At 47.0% G+C, this 22,216-nt stretch overlaps 7 protein-coding genes across 8 annotated transcripts; 3 read left to right on the forward strand and 4 right to left on the reverse strand.

Moving 5' to 3' along the window:
* Positions 1-1,420: 1,420 nt before the first annotated feature.
* On the reverse strand, positions 1,421-3,938 carry LOC120949754 (transmembrane protein 185B). Its single transcript, XM_040367247.2, has 5 exons — positions 3,460-3,938; positions 3,320-3,390; positions 3,130-3,235; positions 2,443-3,035; positions 1,421-2,355 (listed from the first exon to the last, which is right to left on the reverse strand). Exons 1-5 carry the CDS (start codon positions 3,495-3,497, stop codon positions 2,117-2,119), a joined length of 1,047 nt encoding a protein of 348 aa, XP_040223181.1. The 5' UTR covers positions 3,498-3,938; the 3' UTR covers positions 1,421-2,116.
* Positions 3,939-4,105: 167 nt separating this feature from the next.
* LOC120949753 (pre-mRNA-splicing factor 38) lies at positions 4,106-5,626 on the forward strand. The gene is made up of 3 exons (XM_040367245.2): positions 4,106-5,005; positions 5,080-5,299; positions 5,383-5,626. Exons 1-3 carry the CDS (start codon positions 4,345-4,347, stop codon positions 5,582-5,584), a joined length of 1,083 nt encoding a protein of 360 aa, XP_040223179.2. The 5' UTR covers positions 4,106-4,344; the 3' UTR covers positions 5,585-5,626.
* Positions 5,614-8,651, reverse strand: LOC120949748 (WD repeat-containing protein 3). The gene is made up of 2 exons (XM_040367239.2): positions 8,366-8,651; positions 5,614-8,293 (listed from the first exon to the last, which is right to left on the reverse strand). The coding sequence occupies exons 1-2, from the start codon at positions 8,521-8,523 to the stop codon at positions 5,716-5,718; spliced, it is 2,736 nt and encodes a 911-aa protein (XP_040223173.2). The 5' UTR covers positions 8,524-8,651; the 3' UTR covers positions 5,614-5,715.
* A 268-nt stretch (positions 8,652-8,919) lies between these two features.
* On the reverse strand, positions 8,920-9,644 carry LOC120949759 (uncharacterized). The gene is made up of 2 exons (XM_040367253.2): positions 9,324-9,644; positions 8,920-9,256 (listed from the first exon to the last, which is right to left on the reverse strand). Exons 1-2 carry the CDS (start codon positions 9,367-9,369, stop codon positions 8,982-8,984), a joined length of 321 nt encoding a protein of 106 aa, XP_040223187.1. The 5' UTR covers positions 9,370-9,644; the 3' UTR covers positions 8,920-8,981.
* A 100-nt stretch (positions 9,645-9,744) lies between these two features.
* Positions 9,745-15,943, reverse strand: LOC120949749 (uncharacterized). Of its 2 annotated transcripts, none has more exons than XM_040367241.2 (4): positions 15,656-15,943; positions 11,495-12,842; positions 10,981-11,223; positions 9,745-10,912 (listed from the first exon to the last, which is right to left on the reverse strand). In XM_040367241.2, the coding sequence occupies exons 1-4, from the start codon at positions 15,661-15,663 to the stop codon at positions 10,754-10,756; spliced, it is 1,758 nt and encodes a 585-aa protein (XP_040223175.2). In that variant the 5' UTR covers positions 15,664-15,943; the 3' UTR covers positions 9,745-10,753. The 2 variants fall into 2 exon arrangements, with proteins under 2 accessions (XP_040223175.2, XP_040223174.2); XM_040367240.2 differs by lacking the exon at positions 15,656-15,943 and adding an exon at positions 12,964-14,246.
* A 110-nt stretch (positions 15,944-16,053) lies between these two features.
* LOC120949751 (p21-activated protein kinase-interacting protein 1-like) lies at positions 16,054-17,815 on the forward strand. Its single transcript, XM_040367243.2, has 2 exons — positions 16,054-16,490; positions 16,557-17,815. The coding sequence occupies exons 1-2, from the start codon at positions 16,416-16,418 to the stop codon at positions 17,748-17,750; spliced, it is 1,269 nt and encodes a 422-aa protein (XP_040223177.2). The 5' UTR covers positions 16,054-16,415; the 3' UTR covers positions 17,751-17,815.
* Positions 17,816-17,979: 164 nt separating this feature from the next.
* Positions 17,980-22,137, forward strand: LOC120949747 (VPS35 endosomal protein sorting factor-like). Its single transcript, XM_040367237.2, has 8 exons — positions 17,980-18,107; positions 18,185-18,275; positions 18,354-19,892; positions 19,959-20,102; positions 20,173-20,348; positions 20,420-20,915; positions 20,989-21,423; positions 21,866-22,137. Exons 1-8 carry the CDS (start codon positions 18,094-18,096, stop codon positions 21,968-21,970), a joined length of 3,000 nt encoding a protein of 999 aa, XP_040223171.2. The 5' UTR covers positions 17,980-18,093; the 3' UTR covers positions 21,971-22,137.
* Positions 22,138-22,216: the final 79 nt, after the last annotated feature.

Below are 22,216 nucleotides of genomic sequence, written 5' to 3' on the forward strand. Positions count from 1 at the left end.
TTTTTCGTTTCCACATTCGGGTCGCAGCGACAAACTGTTGCGGATAAAAAATGCACCAAATGCAGAGCAAACAAATTACACGCACAAAACAAAGCTTCGCCCAAACCCGGACAACATGGCGAGGCTTTTTGACGTTCGAATATCGCTGCATCTCGCTCATTTTCTCTACCCGTTCTCTTCTTGCCTAGCGTGCTCGTTTCGAAGTGAGATTTTGTGCCTCCCTCTCCCACATCACTTCCTGCACCTATGTCCGTATGCCTTGCGTTGTATTGGTGACCATTTACGCGCATCATACACCGGACGTGTGTATGTTCTCGCTCGATTTGTCGTGCCGTCTCTTTCGCGCAACAAGACGCTTGAAAAAACGTAAACAAACTCGGTGGTTGATGTGAATGTGGAGAGAGCAATTTGGTCTTTCTTTTTGGATTAAAATCAATTGAAAATGGATGATTTTGTTACTGGTTCAATGGCTGAAAGCTTTTGAGAAGATGTCCAGCGCGTAGTTTCGTCCTGCGTAAAGCGGTGTCCGCAAAAATAAGCACGAGAAAAGGGGCTAGTGAACGCCAGAGAAAACTTTTGGCGACAGGTAAGTTTATTACAAAACATTTCGTCATTAAGCACTAGATTAATAAAGCATGCCCTTTTGCATTGCAGATTTTCTATTGATAATGCTGTGCCACGAGTGCGTGAAGATGTAGTGGTTCATTTTGAACAGACTGGTCGGTGGACTGGTCTCGGCTGAGCATGTCGTGCTGGCATCATATTCCAGGTCACTCGGCCTAGGCATGCCTCCCTTCATCCTCGTCTGGTCCCGAATCTGCGATAGTTGCTCCTTCACTAGCTTCAGCTATCTAGCTCCCTGTGCGGCAGATCGATGCACAGAGCGCTCAAGCACCTTCTTGGCTGTTTAACATGTTCCAGTTATCGTACCCTGCTGACCTTGTCTCCGTCAGGAAAATGCCTCGTTCGCAAAAATGTCCAACGCATTTTGGACACATGCCCCAGGTTCTCCAACAATGGGACTGAGTCGCGTATGCTTTCTTGCTTCAATCATTCGGGTCAAACACGAACTCGTTTATTGCGACATCGACCTAGCGCACCTGCTGCACCCACGGACCTGAATCGTTTCCGCTTGGCACGCACCCGTCATCAGGAAATGAATCGTATGTCCCACCACTAGTCGAAACACGTCCGGAGTGTTTGATACGCAGAGACACACAGCAAGCATCCAGGGGTGGAAGGGGCCACCAAAAACAGTTATGTACGATCTGTAAAAAGGTTTGGCTCTTTTGGTTTTCGATAATGTCGTTCACACGAATCGGAACATTGTGCTTTAATGTCTAACAGCTAAGGCAACAATTCTAATAGGAAAAGCGAAGAAAAGTTCGGTAAAGACGATAGTGGCAATCAAAGCAATGGATAATAAACAAACGAAAGCTTTTTTAATTTTATAGTTTGTTCCATGCACAGCTTGCATAGCATAACGATATAAACTATTCATCGGCATTTGCAACAGAACCGCAGTTGCTACGATAGTAACATAGATATCGTGCATCCATCCTTCCGTTTGTCCGTTAAGTTAAGTGTTTTCCTTTACGCCAAGCTAAGACCTTCTATCACCCACGTACACTAAGAATGTTGGCATAATATTCGCTAGATCCTCAAAATTCCTTACTCAACTGGCAAATTTGCGCATTTTACATGCCCACCGCTGTGCTCTGCTATATCTCTACCTATCTGATATCGTTTCTACTAGTTCAAATATTGTCATCGTCTCTCTTCGACAACACGAAGAGGCCTTGTGTTGTCTACTAGTGTACCGTCACCAAGTTACAGGCCCTACAAGCATTCCTGGTATCGATAAATATGCAAATAATTTTTAGCAAACCTTTTTTCATTTTCACTACAGGGTTATATCGATACTGAAATACTTAAAGTCCCGTACAATTTGGATTACCCCAATAACAGCGAAACGACCTCCTTTTGTTGGTGCAAGTTGCTGCTAGTTGAGCCTAGTTTGTTATTGAAATCGACGAACGAAAACAAACGAGACGAAGGTCTGATAGTGTACTATCCTTAACAAGCAGGCCTTCTTCATGGCCGAGAACGGCCACCTTCAATCCGGCAGCTCTATACTAACGATTGGCACGACCGGCTTTAGATGATCGTTCTTTTTTGCAAGGGACTTTTTGCTTTTCTTGTCGTACTTTTCGAAATCGTCTAGCTGAACGTTGGCGCTATCTAGTGGCACAGTTTGCCCGCTGTCCGTGTGGTATGATATGTTTCCGTACTCTTGCAAACATGGAAGCACACCCAGCAGAAATTGGCTAAAGTTTTTGCGTATGCCGAACCACCCTGCAAACAATGGAAAGAAGCAAACATTAATCTCAACTCACCAAAAGCCTCTAGACGCTAGCTGGAAGTACAGGACTCTTTACTTACATTTGTTTCCTCCCTTTGCATTGAAGCTGAGCAGAATCAACGTGAATAGAGCAAGCAGCAGCGGTCCCGCCACGGCAATGAATGGCCAATTCAAGTCTTCGTCCAGTTTGTCTGCAAGCAGCACTTGAAACACGAGCACTGGAATCACGGTGGCACAGTTGCCGATGGCAGAGTAGAAGGCAGATTTCTTCTGCTGCATCGAAACCTCCGGCGTGCGCAATAGGATAACGCTAAATATGATACTGTACAGAACAGCCACCAAGCTGAGACACAGCACTATCCAGAGCGGTACGAAAACCACCTCCCAGCTCCACGAGACGAGCCCGTCCAGCTTGAGTGGCAGGAACACGAATTGCAGTGCATTGACGGCACAAAACAGCTCCAGCTCAAACGAGCGATCGTGTTTGACGGCCCAAACGCAGGCCCCAACGCTTGCTGCGCTACCGAATATCAGTGGGATGAACACCAGCACCCAAAGATGCCGTCCGGAGGTGAGCCGATCGCAGGCCAGCAGTTCGAACATCAGCAAAATCAAGTGCAACGAAAGCGATATTAGCATCGCTTTGAAGTGTGAGTACGAGTCACCTTCGACTCTGGAAAGGAAAGTACAGACCAGGAGGTCAGAGAGTGCACTGCTGACGAGCTGCAGCTGCTGCACCGAAGGACAAAAGCCCTCAGGAGACTTACCTGTAGTGTGGGTGACGGCACCAAACAATGGCTCCCACTATTGCCCCGAGCGTTGCAATCGATTTCCACACCCATAGCGGCACAAACACAACCCAATAGGGCCAATCTGCAGGGACGAAATAGAGGGCGGAAAATAGGGTGACCTTGGTTAAGCGTGCGTTTAACGCCAATAACGCCAATCTTTACTCACCGATGAATCCGTCCAAACGGAGACAGAACAATATGGTAAAGGTGAACAAACAGCAATGAACAACAAATTTACTGCAGAGTAAACATTGTTTTTAGCAATCTTGCATGTGTTACGAGTGCGACGAAGGATATGCGACCTACCTGGGATTAAAATCCTGAAACAGCGATTGCAGATTCATGATGTAGTGATTCTTCCTCGCTGCGTTTTAACATTCCGGTGTGTTGTCCATCGCACAAGAGCAAGCACGGGAAATGTAATTTCTGTTCTGAAAATTGTCTACGCAAATGAACAATAATAGAATCTTGCTGCAGCAGATAGTTTCCCTTGCTTTCTCTCTTCGAGCTGCCTTTTGCTTTTTGTTTCACTTTGTTGCCTTCGAAATAGCAAGCCACAGAACGCTAGCTTCAATCAATGAGATAACATTGCGTTCTAAACCATTGAGAACGGTGGGCTTATTTGCCTTTCGTAAAAGATATTTCTAATTGTTGTTAAGGTACATTTTTGTGTTTGTTTTGCTAAACTACAAATTGTGTACTGCACTTGGTTGAAGGCTGCTGCACAGGGTGACACACATTCGATGAAGGTGTTGTTAATGCAATAATGACTATCAATTTGATTTAATCTTTACAATATGCCGCATTTTTACAAGCAGAATAAGGTGAATCCCTTAAATAAAAAATATTCAGTAAAGAAATAGAATATTTTTTGAACGAATCGTTGACCGAGAAAGAGGCTGACGGTGTAGACACTGCTTAAGCATTTGTCGCACAATATGACACTTATATTTCTTCAATGATGGCCAGTCACGCGCACAGTGTGCGCGTTCATAAACACAACTTTTTCCGTAAGCGCATTATTTGTCCTCTTTCGGCCGAGGCAAAATAGCGTGGTATTTATGTGAATAAAATAATTTACACTTAGCTATGACTGCATAAAGTGGAAGATCAACTGGTCAAACATAACACAAACGCTTGGCGGCGAGTATTTTGCCCTAGGAAGAAACATTACCGTGGCCGGCTTTTGTCATGGCGAATCGTACGGTGAAGGACGCCAAAAATGTCCATGGCACGAATCCGCAGTACCTGATAGAGAAAATTATACGGTCCCGTATATATGACTCCAAGTATTGGAAGGAGCAGTGCTTTGCATTGACCGCCGAACTGTTGGTGGACAAAGCCATGGAGCTACGATTCGTCGGAGGAGTGTTCGGAGGCAACATCAAACCAACGCCGTTCCTGTGCCTCACGCTCAAGATGCTCCAGATTCAACCAGAAAAGGACATTGTGGTCGAGTTTATCAAGAACGAAGAGTTCAAATACGTCCGAGCGCTTGGTGCTTTCTATTTGCGTCTCACCGGTTCGTCACTGGACTGTTACAAGTATCTGGAGCCGCTGTATAATGACAATCGAAAGCTGCGGAAACAGAATCGTATGGGTGCGTATGAACTTATCCACATGGACGAGTTCATCGATGAACTGCTGCGCGAGGAACGCGTGTGCGACATCATTCTGCCGCGCATCCAAAAACGACACGTGCTGGAGGAGAACAATGAACTCGAGCCAAAAGTATCCGCGCTGGAGGACGATCTGGACGAGGAGATGCCTAGCGAGGATGAAGCCGTGGAGGATTTGCCACCGCCGCCACCTACGGCGAAGGAGAAAAAGATCGAAGCGATCAAGGCTAAGGGTAATACACACGGAAGAGTTTTGCATGGACGGAATCAAATAATCACGGACTTGTTTTTACGCAATCTTTCACAGGAGCAAGCAAGCGCAATGAGCGTTCCGTTTCAAGAGAAAGGCAACAGGTCGATCGGTACCGTAACTACGAGGCCGGCAATTATCATGATCGAGAAAATGACCGCGACAAAGAACGTGGACGTGAGCGGGAACGGGAGCGAGACCGAGAGAGAGATCGGGACCGGGACCGGGATCGCGATCGAGACCGTTACCGAGAGATGGAGCGTCGAGATCGTCGAGAGTAAGTTTGTCCAGTGTTACCTTTTTTTTTACAAAATCTTTCTCCCCACTACATAGACTTGCGTGCTTTATATCCTTTTCTAGTCCGTACAATGAGAGGGATCGCTTCAAAGAGCGTGAACTTCGAGATCGGGAACGAGAAAGACAGCGGCGCCATGAGCGGCAGGAGGAGCGTGAACGAGAGCGACGCAGAGAACGGGATCGAGATCGGGATCGCGAACACGAAGAACGACCCCGCGGCCATGACCGCGAGCGTGATTACGACCGAGAGCGAAGAAGGCGATGAAATAAATCGAAAACATAAGCCAAACAAACTGTACTAAAACTGTACGCTTTTGTGGAGATATTTATCGAACAATGGGAGGCATTTTAATCTTCGCTAGAAACGGGGACACTCTAGACTAGTTGATTGACCTGTTACTTAACTATCTGCAGCAACTTTCGCTTGGAAGCTTCGCGCCTCTTCCGCCGGCGATCCCGCTGGATGCGCTGCTTGGTTGCATCGCGGAACAGTACGCACCCGTCATTTTCTTCCAGCTCACGCTGCAGCATCTGTGCCGCGTGGAAATTGGTCCCCACCATGTCCCGCAGTTCTCCGACCGCCGCTTGCAATGTTTGGACAATCTTTTGAATCACCGGTAGCAGCACCTGATTGTTAACGATCGGCTTCTGGTGCACCCGGAACAGGAACAGTACCACCTTACAGATCAGCTCCGTTTGATCCTTCCGTTCGGTGGTCAGCTTCGGAACCCTTTCGAGCAGTTCACACACCGCATTGAACGGCAGTAGAAGGAGCGATTCTTCGAGATCACTTGCCCGAATGCGCGACAGTACGGTCAGCAGGAAATCGTCCGTGTTGGTGGCCGAGTAAGCAAACATTAGCGGAGGCAGCGGTCCTTTTCCGCCTTCCTCTTCGTACTGTTTGCTTACCTCGAGACACTCGAGAATGTTTTCTGCTCCCTTCTCCGATCCGATTGTTTTCTTCGACGGCAGTTTCAGACCGGGCAAACCGGGTACGGTCGATTCTTCTCCTGTGGCCAGCGTAGCATTCTCTAGCTCCTCTCGCTCTTCCTCTTGCACGTCCTGCAGAACAAGCGGTTCCTCGGTGCGATGGAACAGCCGTAGAGTACGGTCTGAACCGCAACTAACGACGTACTTCCCATTGGGGCTAATCGCAAGCGCGTGCGCTTCTCCCAAATGGCCGGGCAACGTGATAATCTTCTGAAAGCTGTCCGCATCCCACTGCTTCAGTTTGCCGTCCTTGGCGCAAGAGAAGAACATGTGCGTGTTCGGGATGAACTGAACCGCCGTCACGGTGTTATCATGCGCAAGCAGCGAGCGATGGCAATCGCCAAAGTCCATGCCCCAAATCTTTATCGTACGATCGGCCGACCCCGTTATGATGAGAGTCGAATCGTACGAGATGTCCATCGTTACTACGGGCAGCTTATGGCCGTACAGAGAAAGATAAAACTTGAGACTGTCCATGAAGAATATTTTCACCGTCGTGTCAAGCAGGGCGACCGCTATGTACTTGCCATTCTGGGAAATCCTCACACTCAGCACCGTTTCCTCTAGCTTGAGAGTGTTTTTGTGCAACAGCGAGAGAACCTTGGCCGCGTCCTGGCCACCGCTTCCAGCGATCAGTTCAAAGGACCAAAACTTTACGGTCGTATCTCCACCGCCGCTAACGCATCCATGCTTGTCGGGGGTCAGTACAATGCTCCACAGTTCCTTCTCGTGCGCCTCGATGCACTCTATCACCTCGCCCGGCACCACGTCCACGACGAGCAGTTGGCCCGTTTTTAAACCTACGAGTACGTGGCGATCGCCTGGAACGAAGCACGTGCTGACAACATAACCGCCCGTATCGACGGTGCGCAGAACGGTCTGGGAAGCGCGGCTCCACAGCTTCAACGACTCCGCACTGCCCGATGCGATCGCCAAATTGTCCGAGCTGAATGCGACAGTGCGCGCTTCAGAAGGATGTCCTTGCTTTTGCAACGCGTACAGCGTTTCTGGCTCGGCATCTTTCTTCACGTTCAAGTCGAGGGAGAACAGTTGGACAAAGTTTTTCACAAACGTGCAGCAGATGCGCAGCTCGTTCCGACTGCCCAGGAGTAAATCGAACGATTTCACCTTCTCCGGTGTGGGTATCGATGTAAGACGCTTAATTTCGTCGGTCAGAGCAAGCTGCCGGTTGGCCGACTCTTCTCCACTTTGTTTGTTTGTGTCCAGCTTTTTCATGCGCTTGGTAAGCTTCTTCATCGATTCCTCCGGCGAACAGAAGAGAAACAACTCAATCTGTCTATCGGTACCGTGGCATCCGAGCACCTGCCCGTTGGCGTCAGCCACAAGGTTAATCGTGCGTCCGTGTCCAGCCCTTTGAATACTGCCCGCCGCGGTACAACGAAACGGACTGACGGTGCTTTCGCTTTCAGGCTGCTCCGATGCAACTACAACCGGTACGGTGGCATCCGTGATCGGGGTGATTTTGTACACGGAAAGTTGCGTATCAGCTGTACCACAAACAAGAAAGTCATCGTTCCGCATCAACACGATACCCCACACCTCGGTACGGTGGTCAACGATGGTTTTAAAGCAGCACTGCGTTTCTATGTTCCAGAACTTGATCTGTGTGTCTTTGGAGCTGGACACAACTACATCCTGGAAGCGTTGCATGAAGCAGCACTGCGTTATCGGGGCCGTATGTCCGGTGAGACGGCATCTTCCTGACTGTTCCACCACATCCGACACGACCAGATCGTTGTCAAGACCGCCGGATACTAGTTTTAGGCCAAGCAGGTCAAAATTCAACGCACTGACAGCAGAACGGTGCGATGCAAAACTGCACACCGACTGTTTGGTTTCGACGCTGAACAGCTCCACTAGTCCATCAGAGTAACCCACCGCAAGATGCTTCTGATCCGGGCTGGTGCGTAGGAATGTGACCTCCTGTTTGTCACGACAGTATTCCGCCACCTTTTCGCCGATTCTGCAACACATATACAGTCAACGAAGGCAGGATGGTGAAGGCAATTGGCAATGTAGACGCCCTTTAGCTTACCTTAGATCCCACACAAGCACCTTCTCCGCCGCAGCCACCACGACGTACCGACCGGTGGCATTGCTGATTGTCACGAAAGAGATATTTGCGCGTGCACTAGCGATGATGTTGAAGCTCGAGACTGGCTTGTACGCCAGATATTGTTTTGTTAGACCCATCGAGTCGTTTTATTCCGTTTCCTGAAGCCGTAAGGATGTTTGTTATGCGCCGGCTATAACAAATATGCAAACTGCTGAAAACACGTGCATTTGTTGACTTTTTGTTGGGCCCGTACAACATGGCGAGGATTTTTGACGTTCGAATATCGCTGCATCTCGCTCATTTTCTCTACCCGTTCTCTTGTTCGATTTCGTGCTCGTTTGGTCCTAGAGCGCCGCCTAAGGTACGGGTACACGAAGTTTATGTGCGTTTCAATGTGCACGAAAAACTGGCCTGAACATAATTTTACCAATCGTTGCCATAGCAACTGCAATGCATCCTGAGCTGCATAAAAGTCTGAACAACAGCTTATCGAATATCGATTGAAAAAAAAACAAATCCATACAAAATTGATATTGAGACAAAAATGTATATGTATTAATGCAGTAATTGAAATATTACGACCAATGTGTAGCGTTTACAGTTCAGTATGTTGGGAAGGAAACTTCTTGAGCACCGCGTGGTACAAATTATAAAACGCATACACGGACACGGAAAGAATCACTATCAGGGCTCCTCCGAATGCGACACTCAAAAAGTTTCCATCGATGATGCCGCTGCAGCTGGAGGCTCGCGTATGGGGATTCCACAGCTCCGACGACCCACTTGTGCTGTTCTGCCGTTCCGCTATGAGCCTTTTCATCGTGTTCAGCCGTTCGCGAAGCACTTCAACCGATTCCGAGGAGAGATCCTCTGCAAAGAAAGGGACACTTTTTTCCTTAACAAAATTTGCACCACAGTTTCATCCGAGCCAAGTTACCATCACGTATGCTGCCTTTGGAGTTGTTTGATTTTGGGCTCGACATTTTAGATTAATATCCTGCAATTGCTATCGCCGTTACCGATAATGGTTCTAGCTGCTAGCTGTCGTACTGGATGCAAACGATAAAATTAAGCAATGCCGTTCCGGTCGGGGCTGGATGCTGCGAAATTGCAAAACAGTCAAATTATCGATTTTCTGCCGCCCTTCTTCTATCACCCAACTTTGACAATTGCATTCTAGCTCTCAACTGCGCGGAATCTGAAACGCCGAGACCGAAAGTCCTTACATCGCATGCCCTTCGTGCATCTACGGTGCCACGAAGCTGTCGGAGGCTGTGCTGGCACATTTGAGAAGGGTGGAACGTTCTGTCATTTCTAGTTCAAAGTTCAATTCAACGAGACAAGCTGGTACAACAATGTTTATATGGAAAAGAATGTGTCTTTATTAGTGTATTGTCGTCTCGCTCAAATGCACGACACACCGAAGGAGAAAAAACAGTTTTCCGCGCCGCCTAGCAACGCTCACAAATGTGCGAAGTGTACAAACATGCCTTACGTTACGCTACGCTAGTATCCTGGTCAGCAAGCTTCCCGTTTATAAACGGGTGGATCTCATCCAAAAGCGACCACATCCATCCCCATATCAAGCGAAATGTTGAGCCTATCGTTCTGCTATCCTGTTTTTCCTTTTCTATTGAAATTCAGATCTGTTACACTGTGTATAGAGCCCACACACCCTCGTGTTTTCGCTTCTGTACTACTATATTACAATTACTACCTAAAAAATGGACCATCTGGTTTTATATACCTCCCACCGATATCGCGGTGCAGTTCTTCCTTTCATTCTTTGGCCAATATCCTTCGCACTAACTATCATGCGCGCTACACTACGCCAGAATGTCTCATCTTCATGGACGCGATTGAGCTAAACGTCACATTAGCCGCGGGGTTTCTCTTGACTGTCTGTCTTAAAATAGATACAGACGATGTGTATACTGCTAGAGCCTTTCTCAAGCACATATGGCCAATCGTTCGGTGAAACCATATGCTCCGTACACACGCTCGATCGTTTGTAGTGGTGACGCCGTGTGACTTGCGACTTTTATCTAATTATCACCATTTCTGGGATGGATTTATACGCCTCCATAAAGCCACAGCTAAAACAGTTTGCCCATGATGCTCTCCTCTTTCCCCATTTAGACGAAGCCACATAGACAAGCAGGAGCGGTAAAAAACAATCACAGCTTCATTCATTCGAAACGGACAACGCTAGAGCCAGTCCTGGGGATGGGTCTGCGTGGTTGTGATGCACTTGTGTGTATTATCCAGTGGTATTCACCTCTGTGCATGCTACGACGTTAAGGCAAGCCTCTAGGATATGTAAATACTCGAGATTCGATACTTCAGGTTGTGTGTGACTGCTGAAGCTTAGCTGCTGCTGCTGCTGCCGGGTACAGCTTGCATCTGTGGTAGGTTGGGTGGCACAAACTCGATATAGTTGGCCGGAAATTGGCCCCTTCGTCCATTGATCTCGCCGTACAGCCATTCCGGTGTTATTTGATACAGCACCGCCACTACATCATTCTCCTGAAATAACAAAACAATAAACATTTTAAAAACAAAACAACACGTTGATGAGCGATCGCAAAACATACCATTATAGTAAGATCTTCTGGTGCTTCCGCTTTGAAATTGTACAGTGCCCTCACTTTCACGCCGCCACCATTGTCGCTTGATGCAGGGATCAGCCGAGTAACCGATTCATTGCTCTGTTCGTCTACAAGCGGAACCTTCACCTCGACGTAGTTTACGGGAAACATTCCCTCAAGGCCACGTTTATCGCGACCCATATACCATTCCTCGGTCAGACGCTTCAGTAGATAAATCTTCTCGTTTGCCTGAGCGTGCGAAACGAAAGAAAGAAAATCAACAAAACACAAAGCAAATGTTAGACTTTTTGCACAACCCACGTACATTCAGCTCATCACATATGTAAGACGTAGTTTCGGTGTGGCGCACCAATAAAACAAGACTTTCTATTATTAGTATCAACAGCAGGCACCTGCCGTTTGCCAATCTATACGAAACGGCGTGTCAACGACACTGTGCACTGCCACGAATTGTTGTGTGTGTGTGTGTGTACGTGTGTAAAGAAAGTATGTTGTTTACCTTAAAACTTAAATCTTCATCCGCTTCGCCCTGGAAGTCGTACAGCGCGATTCCGTACGGATCTTCGGCGTATGCCTCGGTCGCAGGCGGCGGCGGTGGAGGCGGTATACTAGGCATTGGTTGAGATGGAAGGGAATCGAAAGCACCCAGGACATCGGAAGAGCTATCGGCCTCCATTCCGGCATAAGGGTCCTGACCGGCTGTTGGAGGTATCGGTGCCATTTGTTTCGACGAACCCGAGGCGGCGGCATGGCGTGGCATAACCGAATGCGACGGAGTGGATTTCTGGCTGTCCGAGGTATTGCTGCTAGTTGGAGGTTTAATTATGGTCGGCATCGACATGGTTGGGTGTCGCGGTAAGACGCTCTGGCCGTTGCACAACGGATCTACGAAATCGGACTTCTGCAGCTTGCTGTTGATCAGTGGTGTACGAATCTGGGCCGTTGATGACGACGATGCTAGTGGAATCGTGCCGTAAATAACGGGCGGAGGTGCAGTTTTGGCACGCCCCGAACTTGTTCCTGCGGTACTGCCTCCCTCAAACGGATCCAGATCACCCCACGGAACACTGGAGCTCGCTCGTGGCCGATTACTGTTGCCGCACGCGACGAAATCATCCTCGAACCCGCTCTCAGCCTGCGACATGCTGCCATTATTGGGCGAGGAATAGTTTGAATCCGAACTGAAACTATCCACGCTAATGCAATCGCTGCAGGATTTTTGTGTGAATGTCGGCGAACTGGGTGGAGAATCAAAGCTAATCAGTTGCATTTCTGCACTTGCTCCGCTCCCGCTACCGACGTTCGGCGGTGGCAAAAGTGATCCATAGTTGGTGCCAATGTGTTGCACATTTTCATTACCGCCGGCATAATTGGACCCTTTTCCTCCATGTTTCGCCATGTTTGCCGATGGTGGCGGCGGGAGCAACTTTACAGACCCGGAACTAAAACCGTGTTTTTGATGCGGTACAGCACTGCCGGTCGGTTTGTTTGGAGCAGCAGCGCCGTTCGATGGTCGCTTATGTCCGAACAAACTAGACAGGATATTTATCGATTGTGGTTGACCCGGTTTCTTCAGCGGCGCAGTTGGGACTGCGGTCGGAAGTTTCGGTGGTGGTGGCCTCGGTGGCGGTGGCTTTTTAGCTTTGACATTCTGCTGATGTTGTGGCTGAAAATAATCTCCGCTTCCATCACTTGTTTGCCCTGATGGTGCTGTGCCGCTTGCTCCAGCGTTGGTGGTGGTTCCAAAAGCACAAAAATCCCAATCGGTCGTAGGTGTGTATCGCAATGCTGCAGACGTATTGCGCTGCGGAGGAGGCGGTGCAGGTCGCGATGGAATAGTCATATTTCTGAAATTGTAAAAGGCAAATTGGATTTAGAACGTGTATAAACACACACACTGCACGAAAAATAAAGCAATGTAAGACGGTACAAGCCGATCAATATTTCCGTAATGTTTAATGTACATACATTTTTACCCGTTTTCTGGGCCGTTCGTGATACCCGTAGCTGTAAGATATGGCCGCAAGAATATCACACATTTTGTTCTATTTTCACTAGTTTCGTTTAACGTATATCCTATGTTTAAATAAGTATTATAGACAATTGCAACACTCTTTTAACACTTTTAAAGAAATCGCCTTTAACGCAAATACAATCTTATGCGATGCGAAATTTTAATCACGAATGAACGTCTTTACTCTGGCAATGCGCAATCCGATATGAGGTGGAAATGCTGATTTTCATAGGATGTACTTTCTCATTTTATATAGCTGGTGGTAGGTATTGGCCAGAACGATACATGGTGACGGAAAAACAAATATATTTATAATTATAGAAGCAACTGCCGCCCAGCAGCGAGAAAAAAAAACGAGTGGTAAATAAAAATCGCAAATCGTGCACACAACAACAACCAACAGGCGGAAAACGGCGGTGACGAGACATGATGGTTGAGCCAGGCACGAGTTCAATCACCACCTGAAAAACACAGCGTGAAATCTCTTCCGTTGCTTCCTTCAACGGATCAAAGTTCAGACACGATACTCTTTTCTGTTTTGTTTACTCCCGGCTGCGTCCCGACATCTCCACAGCTGGGGGGACAGTGTTAGAAGAGGTACTTCTGTTTTACTACGTTTCCTATAGCGATTAGAAAATGGCCTTGAATTTGAGACAGCAAAAAACGCGTGCGAATGTAATGCCGCAAACCATGGTTTGCAGCTCTACCAGATATATGCCGGGTTTGTGCGCACTTTGCTGCACACCATCACGTCAGTAAAGAGACCGACAAAGTTATTAAAAATCAAATAAGTGGATTCGTGTCATACAATATTTATCAACGTGTCATATGAACCGCACGATGGTGCTTCACCCAATTTTCTGAGCGACCACCGTACACATCGAATAACGTTTATCGTTGTCGTGGTGAACACCTAGGTTGCTGTGCTACATATATGTAAATGCTGTCAACCACCGCTACAGTAGCGTTACGTGAAGCCATGTGCAGCTTCTGTGAGTAAACACGTTCCTCTCGGGTATTCTCGCTGTTACCACTCTGTCAAAGACCTCGAGCGAGGACACAGATGGAATAGGTTTTTTTTTCTTTCGCTCCATATGCTGTAACATGTTCATTGCATGCCCGAAACAAGTTTTGCTAGTATTGCTCCTGTTAAAGGTTTACGCGCGTGTATAAGAAAGTACGGCCAAGTTGATCGTTTGTTAACAGAGTGTTGAAGCCTAACAGACCAAATTCAACCTAGTTTTGCCCTCTTTTACTTTTACTACATACGACGAACAACGGTTCATGGGTTTGTAAGGCATCCCCCCCCAAGCTTGTTCATAGCTTCGGATTCATGTTCCGTCCATCAAAACAGATATAAGATACCACACCCTACTGCGACCCTAACACTACTTGTGGCGCCACAAACTACATGCGATAAGAAAGAAAGGGGCAGTTGTTGTTTATGGCGGGATTTTTTTTACATCCGCTGAACACTCTCACTAGTTGCTGGAACGATAACCACCGACGAATGACGACAGTTAGCCGCCTACTTACCCTACTACATTGCTAATCATAAAGGAAATGCATATAGTAGCTATGATAAGCACACTAATCGGCAAATTTCACAAGCCACTCAATATAATGGAGATTGTTTTCGTGCATCTGCTCCTCGTAAGCGATTTAATCCGAAAACTTATCAATTGAACTCAATACAGAGTTCTCAGCCAATTAGATGCATCGCGGTACGTTGTTGCGCCAACGGTTATTAACGAATACCTGCGATGTTTTTTTCACATATTACCCCAAGTTTTTTACGTACAGGTGCAAACTCTCCTAATTGTTAGTGCCTTGTACATTCGAATTGTCCGGATCATCAATGGGGCGATATTTGTTATATATTCTTTGTAAGTCCCAAATGGTATCAATCGCGGTCAATATTTCTTTTACTTCCGTCCGATAATACTGGCAATTGGCAATCGTATGCAGATCATCACAGATCATTCGCTGTTTTCCAACGAATTATTTAATAGGGGACCATTTCTTTGCCCAGTGAAGATCCAATATATTGCTTCGATGCATTATCATTTATCTTTCCATTATCGTACTGTTGCTAAAACTGTTTTTAGTTATCATATAGCAAAGTTACCTCAAATCAGATACTTCTCATCAGTCGCATATACTGCTATAATTCCGATGTATTTCCTTTTCTAAATGAGCCGTTAGATAATGCACCAATTATAATGCATTTCCGTAGAACCAGCTTACAATCAGGGATGAAATGCACTGATCCTGCAAGTAGCACTGATAATTTTCTGCATTAACAGCAACGTTTGCTGCACTTGGATAAAGCTGGTCTGCTGCTTATGTCGGCAACCTTGAAGGAAGGCTTCGATCAGTCCGAGTTCGTTTCACTTCCTTATTGTATCTCCTGCGTCCACGCAGAGCGACTCGCGTTACTTTCATAGGCGCAGTCGTGCACAACTACAATGACACTACAATGTCGTCGCTAGGGGACAAGTGATGAAATCGTACTATCGGTTGTTTCACGATAATCCATTTTCAGTGCTGTGCCCTTTCTCGCATAATCTCACTGGAGTTTCACTGGCCGTTTCAGCTACTTAATACTATGCATAATGGCTAGCACGATAAACTGACCAAACTTACCTACTCATGAGAAGAATTCCAGCACACGATCAAACAAAACACAATAGACTGCAGCGTAATATAATAGTCATACGGACGGGAAAGCAAGAACTCAATTGTTTGAACCGCGAATGTTTCTCACAATAATAAACAAGCGAAGCAGCATCACTTGATCGAGAACAAAGCTTTCAAACAAACTGCCCAAGCTTTCATCCGCGGAAAGGCAAAGAGAAACAGAAATTTCGCGAATTTCTACCCTATGCAGCCTACCATTTTTTACGAGAACAATGAATCACCTGAAGGGGTATAGAAACGGGAGGTTGGTGCATTAAGAAAAAAAACTGACGTACGAGTTTGACAAAACTGCGATTATCGCTTTTTCGTGTAGAAAACAAGTTTGTTATAAGCAGAAATGTAATCGAAAACTAAGCTACGTTTATTTACTCGGCCAAAATATTCGAATTTAGTGGATAATTACTGTAATGCTCTTCTAAAATATATGTTTAAAAACATTATTTTCGCTAAAAACTTAGAAGTTGCGCATGTCGCTTCCATCGAGAATCGAGCCCGGCTTTATAAATTCAAGACATGTCAAAATCTGTTTGGCAGTTGTAAACATATCGGAAGAAAAGCAAGAAGAACAACAAAATAAATGTAAAACGCACGTTTTTCTGTTTACGCTACAGTTAAACTTAAAATATTTGTTCGTCCAAAGCAATTTATCCTACTCTCACTGTCAGTTATTCATTATATTGTTTTCAAAGCTTAGGGCATTTGGGTTATGGCTGGTTTGGAGATTTTGGTGGGAACGTACGAAGAGTTTATCGTATGTTACCGTGCGGAACCCTTACGAACGGTAAGTATCGACGAAGGAAGTGTTGCCCTGACACGTTTATCTCATCGAGAAAATCTACGATTGTAGGACCCGGAGAAGCTATATCTTAAGGAATCGTTTGCTGCTCATCTGCACACCTCGTCTGTGCGATCGGTAGCTTCCCACGGCAGATATGTAGCTACTGGCGGAGCTGATGATCGAATCTGCCTGTTGGACATGCGAGAGGGAACGAAGGTGACGGAGTTCCTGCATCACGATGGAACGATAAACGCACTTGTTTTCTCGGATGATGGGAGCCACCTTTTCTCCGGTAGCAACGACGGTAGTATGACGGCGATCAATATGTCCAAATTAGCCGTCGATAAGACGTGGAAAAGCGCCCACAAAACTGCTGTACAAAGTATCTCCATTCACCCTCATGGTAAGATGGCACTTTCATTGGGCAGCGATATGACGCTAAAAACATGGGATCTAATAACGGGTCGTGCTCTGTTCACGACTGCGTTGAACAAAAATAGCAAGTATGGACGAGTGCTTGCCGACGTACAGTGGTCTCCGGATGGAGAACATTTCGCACTCCTCGGTAACCGGGTGGTTGATATCATCAGTATCGAGACAACGCGTTCCGTTAGGTTGCTGGAGTATGATTCTAAACCTAGCGCCATGTGTTGGTTATCGGCTGAAGAAATTGCGGTTGGTTTGGAGAATGGAGCTCTAGTAATGGCCAACATCCACGAAGAGGAGCAGCAAGAAAAGCTGCAGATCTACGATTCACGATTGAAGGCAATTTCCTGTCTGGGGAATTACATTGCGACCGCTTCTAGCGCGGGCGACGTGTCGCTATGGCATCTGGATGGGGTCGATTTCATTCAAATTTGCACTCAACAGATTGGCTGCCGTCCGATATGCTTAGCACTAATAAACACTGGTAAGCCGCTGCGCCAAGACAGCGTACAGGAGTCGGCGGAAAGCACGTTGAACACTGCAGCATCAAAGAATAAAGCACAGATGCCGGCACGCAGTATCGCATCGAAGGTTGTTAAAGAAATGGCATATGTGAGCGTAGAAACGGAAGATCCTGTTCAGATAGCTTCGGCCAACCGGTTGAAGGATCGATCGTTAAATAAGCGAAAGCGGACTGCTTTAAAGAAGGATATTAAACCAGCAGACAGGCGCGTCAAATCGAGCGGATTCATTGAGGAACCAGCGGACGATGTTATAGAGCCCAGCAAGGCCGATAATCTGGTAGAAGCGAAGAAAAAGAAAAAGCTTAAAACGTGAGAAATATGAGAACTTTGAAATAAAAAAAACTTTTCATTCAATAAACCTTTATTGTAGTAAGCTCACATCATGTTTGATACAGATGAATTGTACAATTTGAGCACACAAAAAATAAAAAAAGCCTCACCAAACGTTATTAAAACGATTTTTTTTAATTGTTAATATCTGACGTTCCCGTTGAATCGTTTCTCGCCCTGACAAGCTCTTACTTTGACAACCCTCAGCTGCCAAAAGAAAACAACCCTACCAGGGGCTGCAACAACAAAACCGAACGAACCGCATTATTATTTTGCCAAATTGTGGAATTAAACTTTCTAACACTCCATTTTAACAGGCTACAATTATGTCTGCAGAGTGGTAAGGCAGCGTCGAAATAAAAACTGCCTTTGCAATTGTGCAACAACGTAACATTTCTGGGGCTTCTGCATTTCCAGGGTGTGTGTCCAGCGCCAGCAAGATGAGTGTCGCCGTTATCTTGATCAGTTCAAAGTTCTAGACCATCCGCTGAAACAGTCAACGATAACGGTACGGATTTAGCAAACCCACACGAAACTGAATTTGTGCTTTTTCTTTAAGTTCGCTAATCGTCTTTCGTTGTCGTAGGTTCTGGAAAGTCGCGGCACTCGCAGCGGCAAGGTTCCAGTGGCTGCGAATGGGATTTCACTCGGCAGTAGTAATACAGCTGCTATGTCCGCCGCAACACTGTCGCTCGATCCGCTAAGCATTGCCTTCGATGGATCGGACCCATTGAGTCAGTTCGCAAAGCAGCAGGTGACGTCGCTGGGCAAAGATCCGCTGTCGCGAATGGCTGCTGAGATGGAAGGTGCTCTGCCAGTTGCAAAGTCAACCGCGCTGGGATCTCGAAGCTCGCTTAGCAAATCGAAGGAGCCAAATAATCTGCTGGAGCTGGATCTGATCGAACCATGGGCCGCCCGTCGTGGAGCCATTCTGAACAAATACACCACCTCGGAGAAGCTGTCGATCGTGACCAGCTTCCTCACCGGTGGGGAAACCATCAAACCGCAGACGACAATGTCGGAGAAGGTCAAATATCGATTGGAGCAGCTGGATGACTTTGACGAAGGTTCCGTGCGACAGATGCTTGACCTATCGCAGCAGGAGTACGTCGTTAAGATCGAACAGCTGAATCACGAGTTGGTGCAAGCATGGAATCAGGATCAACGTGTGAAAGCGCTCAAAATTGCAATCCAATGCTCGAAGCTGCTGTCCGACACGTCGGTCATCCAGTTTTACCCGTCGAAGTTTGTCCTCATCACCGACATTCTCGACATCTTCGGTCGACTCGTGTACGATCGGCTGCGTACGAAGGCCGACTACGTGCATCCGGGCACGCGTGAAATGACTTCCCTGCCGGAAAACTTTACCCCCGACATGGTACCCGAATCGGCGAAGGAAACGTGTCAGAACTGGTTCTACAAGATCGCTTCAATTCGAGAGCTGCTTCCACGGCTGTACGTAGAGATAGCGATACTGCGCTGTTACAGCTTTCTGGCGCAGGACGAGTTTGGGCTGGCACTGCGAAGGCTCACGAAGATGATCCGCGGTATCGGCGATCCTCTGGTGGCCATCTACGCCCGATGCTACTTGTGCCGGGTAGGCATGAGTCTCACGCTCGATCGTACGTACATAAGCGAAAACCTCGACGACATCCTAATGATCTACCATACCATCTTTAACGGTGGCATCCGGTCGGAAATAGCACGCCACCGTATCACATTGAACGGTTACGCCTCGCTGTACCTGCCGGCACTGGATTGGATCCTGCAAGGGGTGGCCATTCTGACGACCGACAATCAGCTGGACGACATTTTGCAACGCTGCAAGGAGAAGAAAAATCCCGCCCTGCTGCTACAGTCCATGATGCAGTCCTTCCGCTCGGATTTTATCGCTTCCCGGGCCACACATTTCGTCCAGATTCTGTCCACCATCTCGGTGGAAGGATTATCGCGTGGGCAGCTTTTTCGACTGCTCGGAAGCATTCTGAGCCACACGCCACCACCCGCAGAGCAGCGGCTGAGTGTGCTGTCGAGCGCCATGAAAGCAATCACCTCGCTGGGGAATGTGGAGGAGTTTATGCAGTGTGCAGAAATGTGGGCACAGTACACCAGTCAACACTTTGGGGTAAGTGCGCGAGCAAAAGTACTTGATTTTAATAGCAGCTAAAGACACCGAACACATTATTCACAGCTAAAGGAGGTTGACATCTTCCTGGGAAGCGTGCTTCAACAGATGGCACCTAAACGCATCTACGAGCAGCACTATCACGAGCTGCAAGTCATCACGGACAAGATTGTTTCGAACGCTCAAGACGTGCACGGCATACTGGCGCTGGTAAGTAAGGACACCACTTTAGGAACCCTAGCGAAAGACGGATAACTTGCATCGCCGTTTCTTCAAACAGGACAATTTCCTTCCACTGTTGGACCTTTTTCAAAAGGAATCTATCAAACTGGAGGTGTGCAAGAACATTCTCACCAGCTACCGGAATGCCACTGCCTGTGATAATGCGATCATCAACGATCCGGTAGTCACCAATGCGCTCATGTACATCAGCCGAGTTTTGAACGACTCTGTCAAGTAAGCAGCGATAGTGTAACTGCATTTCGGTTCGCTTCTTTACCGTCATCATTGTTCGTTCCTTTTCCTAGCGCACTCACCGGAGAGGACGAACGCCGCCAAATTAGCGGGCTTATATGCCACTTCATTCGCAAGGTAGATTTTGGACGCGACTTTGAACAGCAGCTTGCTTTCTACGTCGAGGCACGCTCGGTTCTGTCGAATCTCGACACGGCACTATCCACTCTCATACACTCGGTCAACCGGTTAGCTACCAGCACGCGACGGATCGTCAAGGGTCAGCACACACAGAAAACGGCCGCCTTCGTTAAGGCGTGCGCAGCCTACTGTTTCATTACAATTCCGTCCATTATCGATGTTCGAACGCGCATGGAGCTGTACCTGCAGTCCGGGCAGGTGGCGTTGCTGAACGTCTGCCTGCAGCATGCCGATTCGTGCTTTGAAGCCGCCATCAATCTAATTCCCGAAGTCCCACGGACGGTGGAAAATGACGGCAAGGTGCATTCCACGGAAGGCTTCATAAAAACGTTCATCGTCAATTTACTGTCCACGCTCGTCATCGTACCGGTAGGTAGCAAATACGGCATTAGTCGCTCGGGTGTGAACACTATCCACTCATTCGCCATTTCGACAATTTCAGGATAATCCCACCCAAGGTGTGCTGTACTTGTTGCGCCTGTTGCTGGAAGTAGTGCCGAAGTATCCGTTCGAACCAACGTCGGACATTCTTTCCAGCATCTATTTGCATGTGCTGGACTTTCTGTCTGTTGCGGCACAGGAGGTGTACCCGTACCATATCGTGAATGTAATTTCAAACGACGAGCTGTACGGGTCCGATCCTAAATTTATCGCCGAAGTAAACGAGCTCTGCTGCACAGTGTGCGACAAACTTCTGCAGCATCTGAAAGTGCTGCTGGAATCGAATGCCCTGCGAGCACAATCGCAGCTGGCGCTGGATCTGTTGCTCAAGATCATTACCGGCGCCGATCTCTCGGTAGACAAGATGTTTACTCTGACGGTTCATTTGTGGAACCTGGCCGTGAAGAACCGAACCGCAATAGAAGCGAAGCAATTGGTAAGTGTAACCTTGATCAACATTATTCTTGGTTTTGGGAACAATCTCTGTCATTTTTTATGAGCATTTATTTGTTTCCTGTCTTAGCGTCTTTGCGTTGCTTTGAGATAAGGCACAATTTCGCAATCACACGGTACACACACCATCATTGGGCCGCTGATTAAACTGTATTACGCATTAAATTGCAATGCCATCCTTTGATTGAGCTTGATCAAAGGTCGACTAAGTGCGTCGTTCAGTCCAAATATTGCTTATCTTTTTCTGGCGTTATTTTTTTTAATCATCCATTATTTATAGACGCATTAATGACCAATTATGGAACAAAAAAAGAAGCTTGGCAGATCACAATGGGACAATGCATTTGCATGATGGGGCTTGATGGAATATGAATGACTATAAGTCAAATGAAATTAATTCATGATCTCTTTCACATTCGTTTCAGCAAACTGTTATACAGTACACTGAGCATCTGGCACAGGTCACTCAGCTGGAATCGCAGCGGCAATGCCTCTGGATGCTGTTGGAGAGAATGAAATCTCGGAAGTAAAGCTCAAATCTCAATGGGAGGTTCTTCTCGCACGTTTCGAAGCACGCAATAACACACTACATACATTTATACTCATTCCCACGCTGCAGTGAACTGTTTCGCGAAACTATTGTATAATCGACGTATTATATTATATAAATAAAAGCAAATCATTTTAAATATTTCAACAGAGCGCTCTTTCGGAAAGCATCCCCGGAGACGTTGGGGGAAGAAGAAATGCAAAGGGGATTGAGATGGGTGGTGGTG

Source organism: Anopheles coluzzii, chromosome 2 (genome assembly GCF_943734685.1).
Source record: "Anopheles coluzzii chromosome 2, AcolN3, whole genome shotgun sequence".
Classification (NCBI taxonomy): domain Eukaryota; kingdom Metazoa; phylum Arthropoda; class Insecta; order Diptera; family Culicidae; genus Anopheles; species Anopheles coluzzii.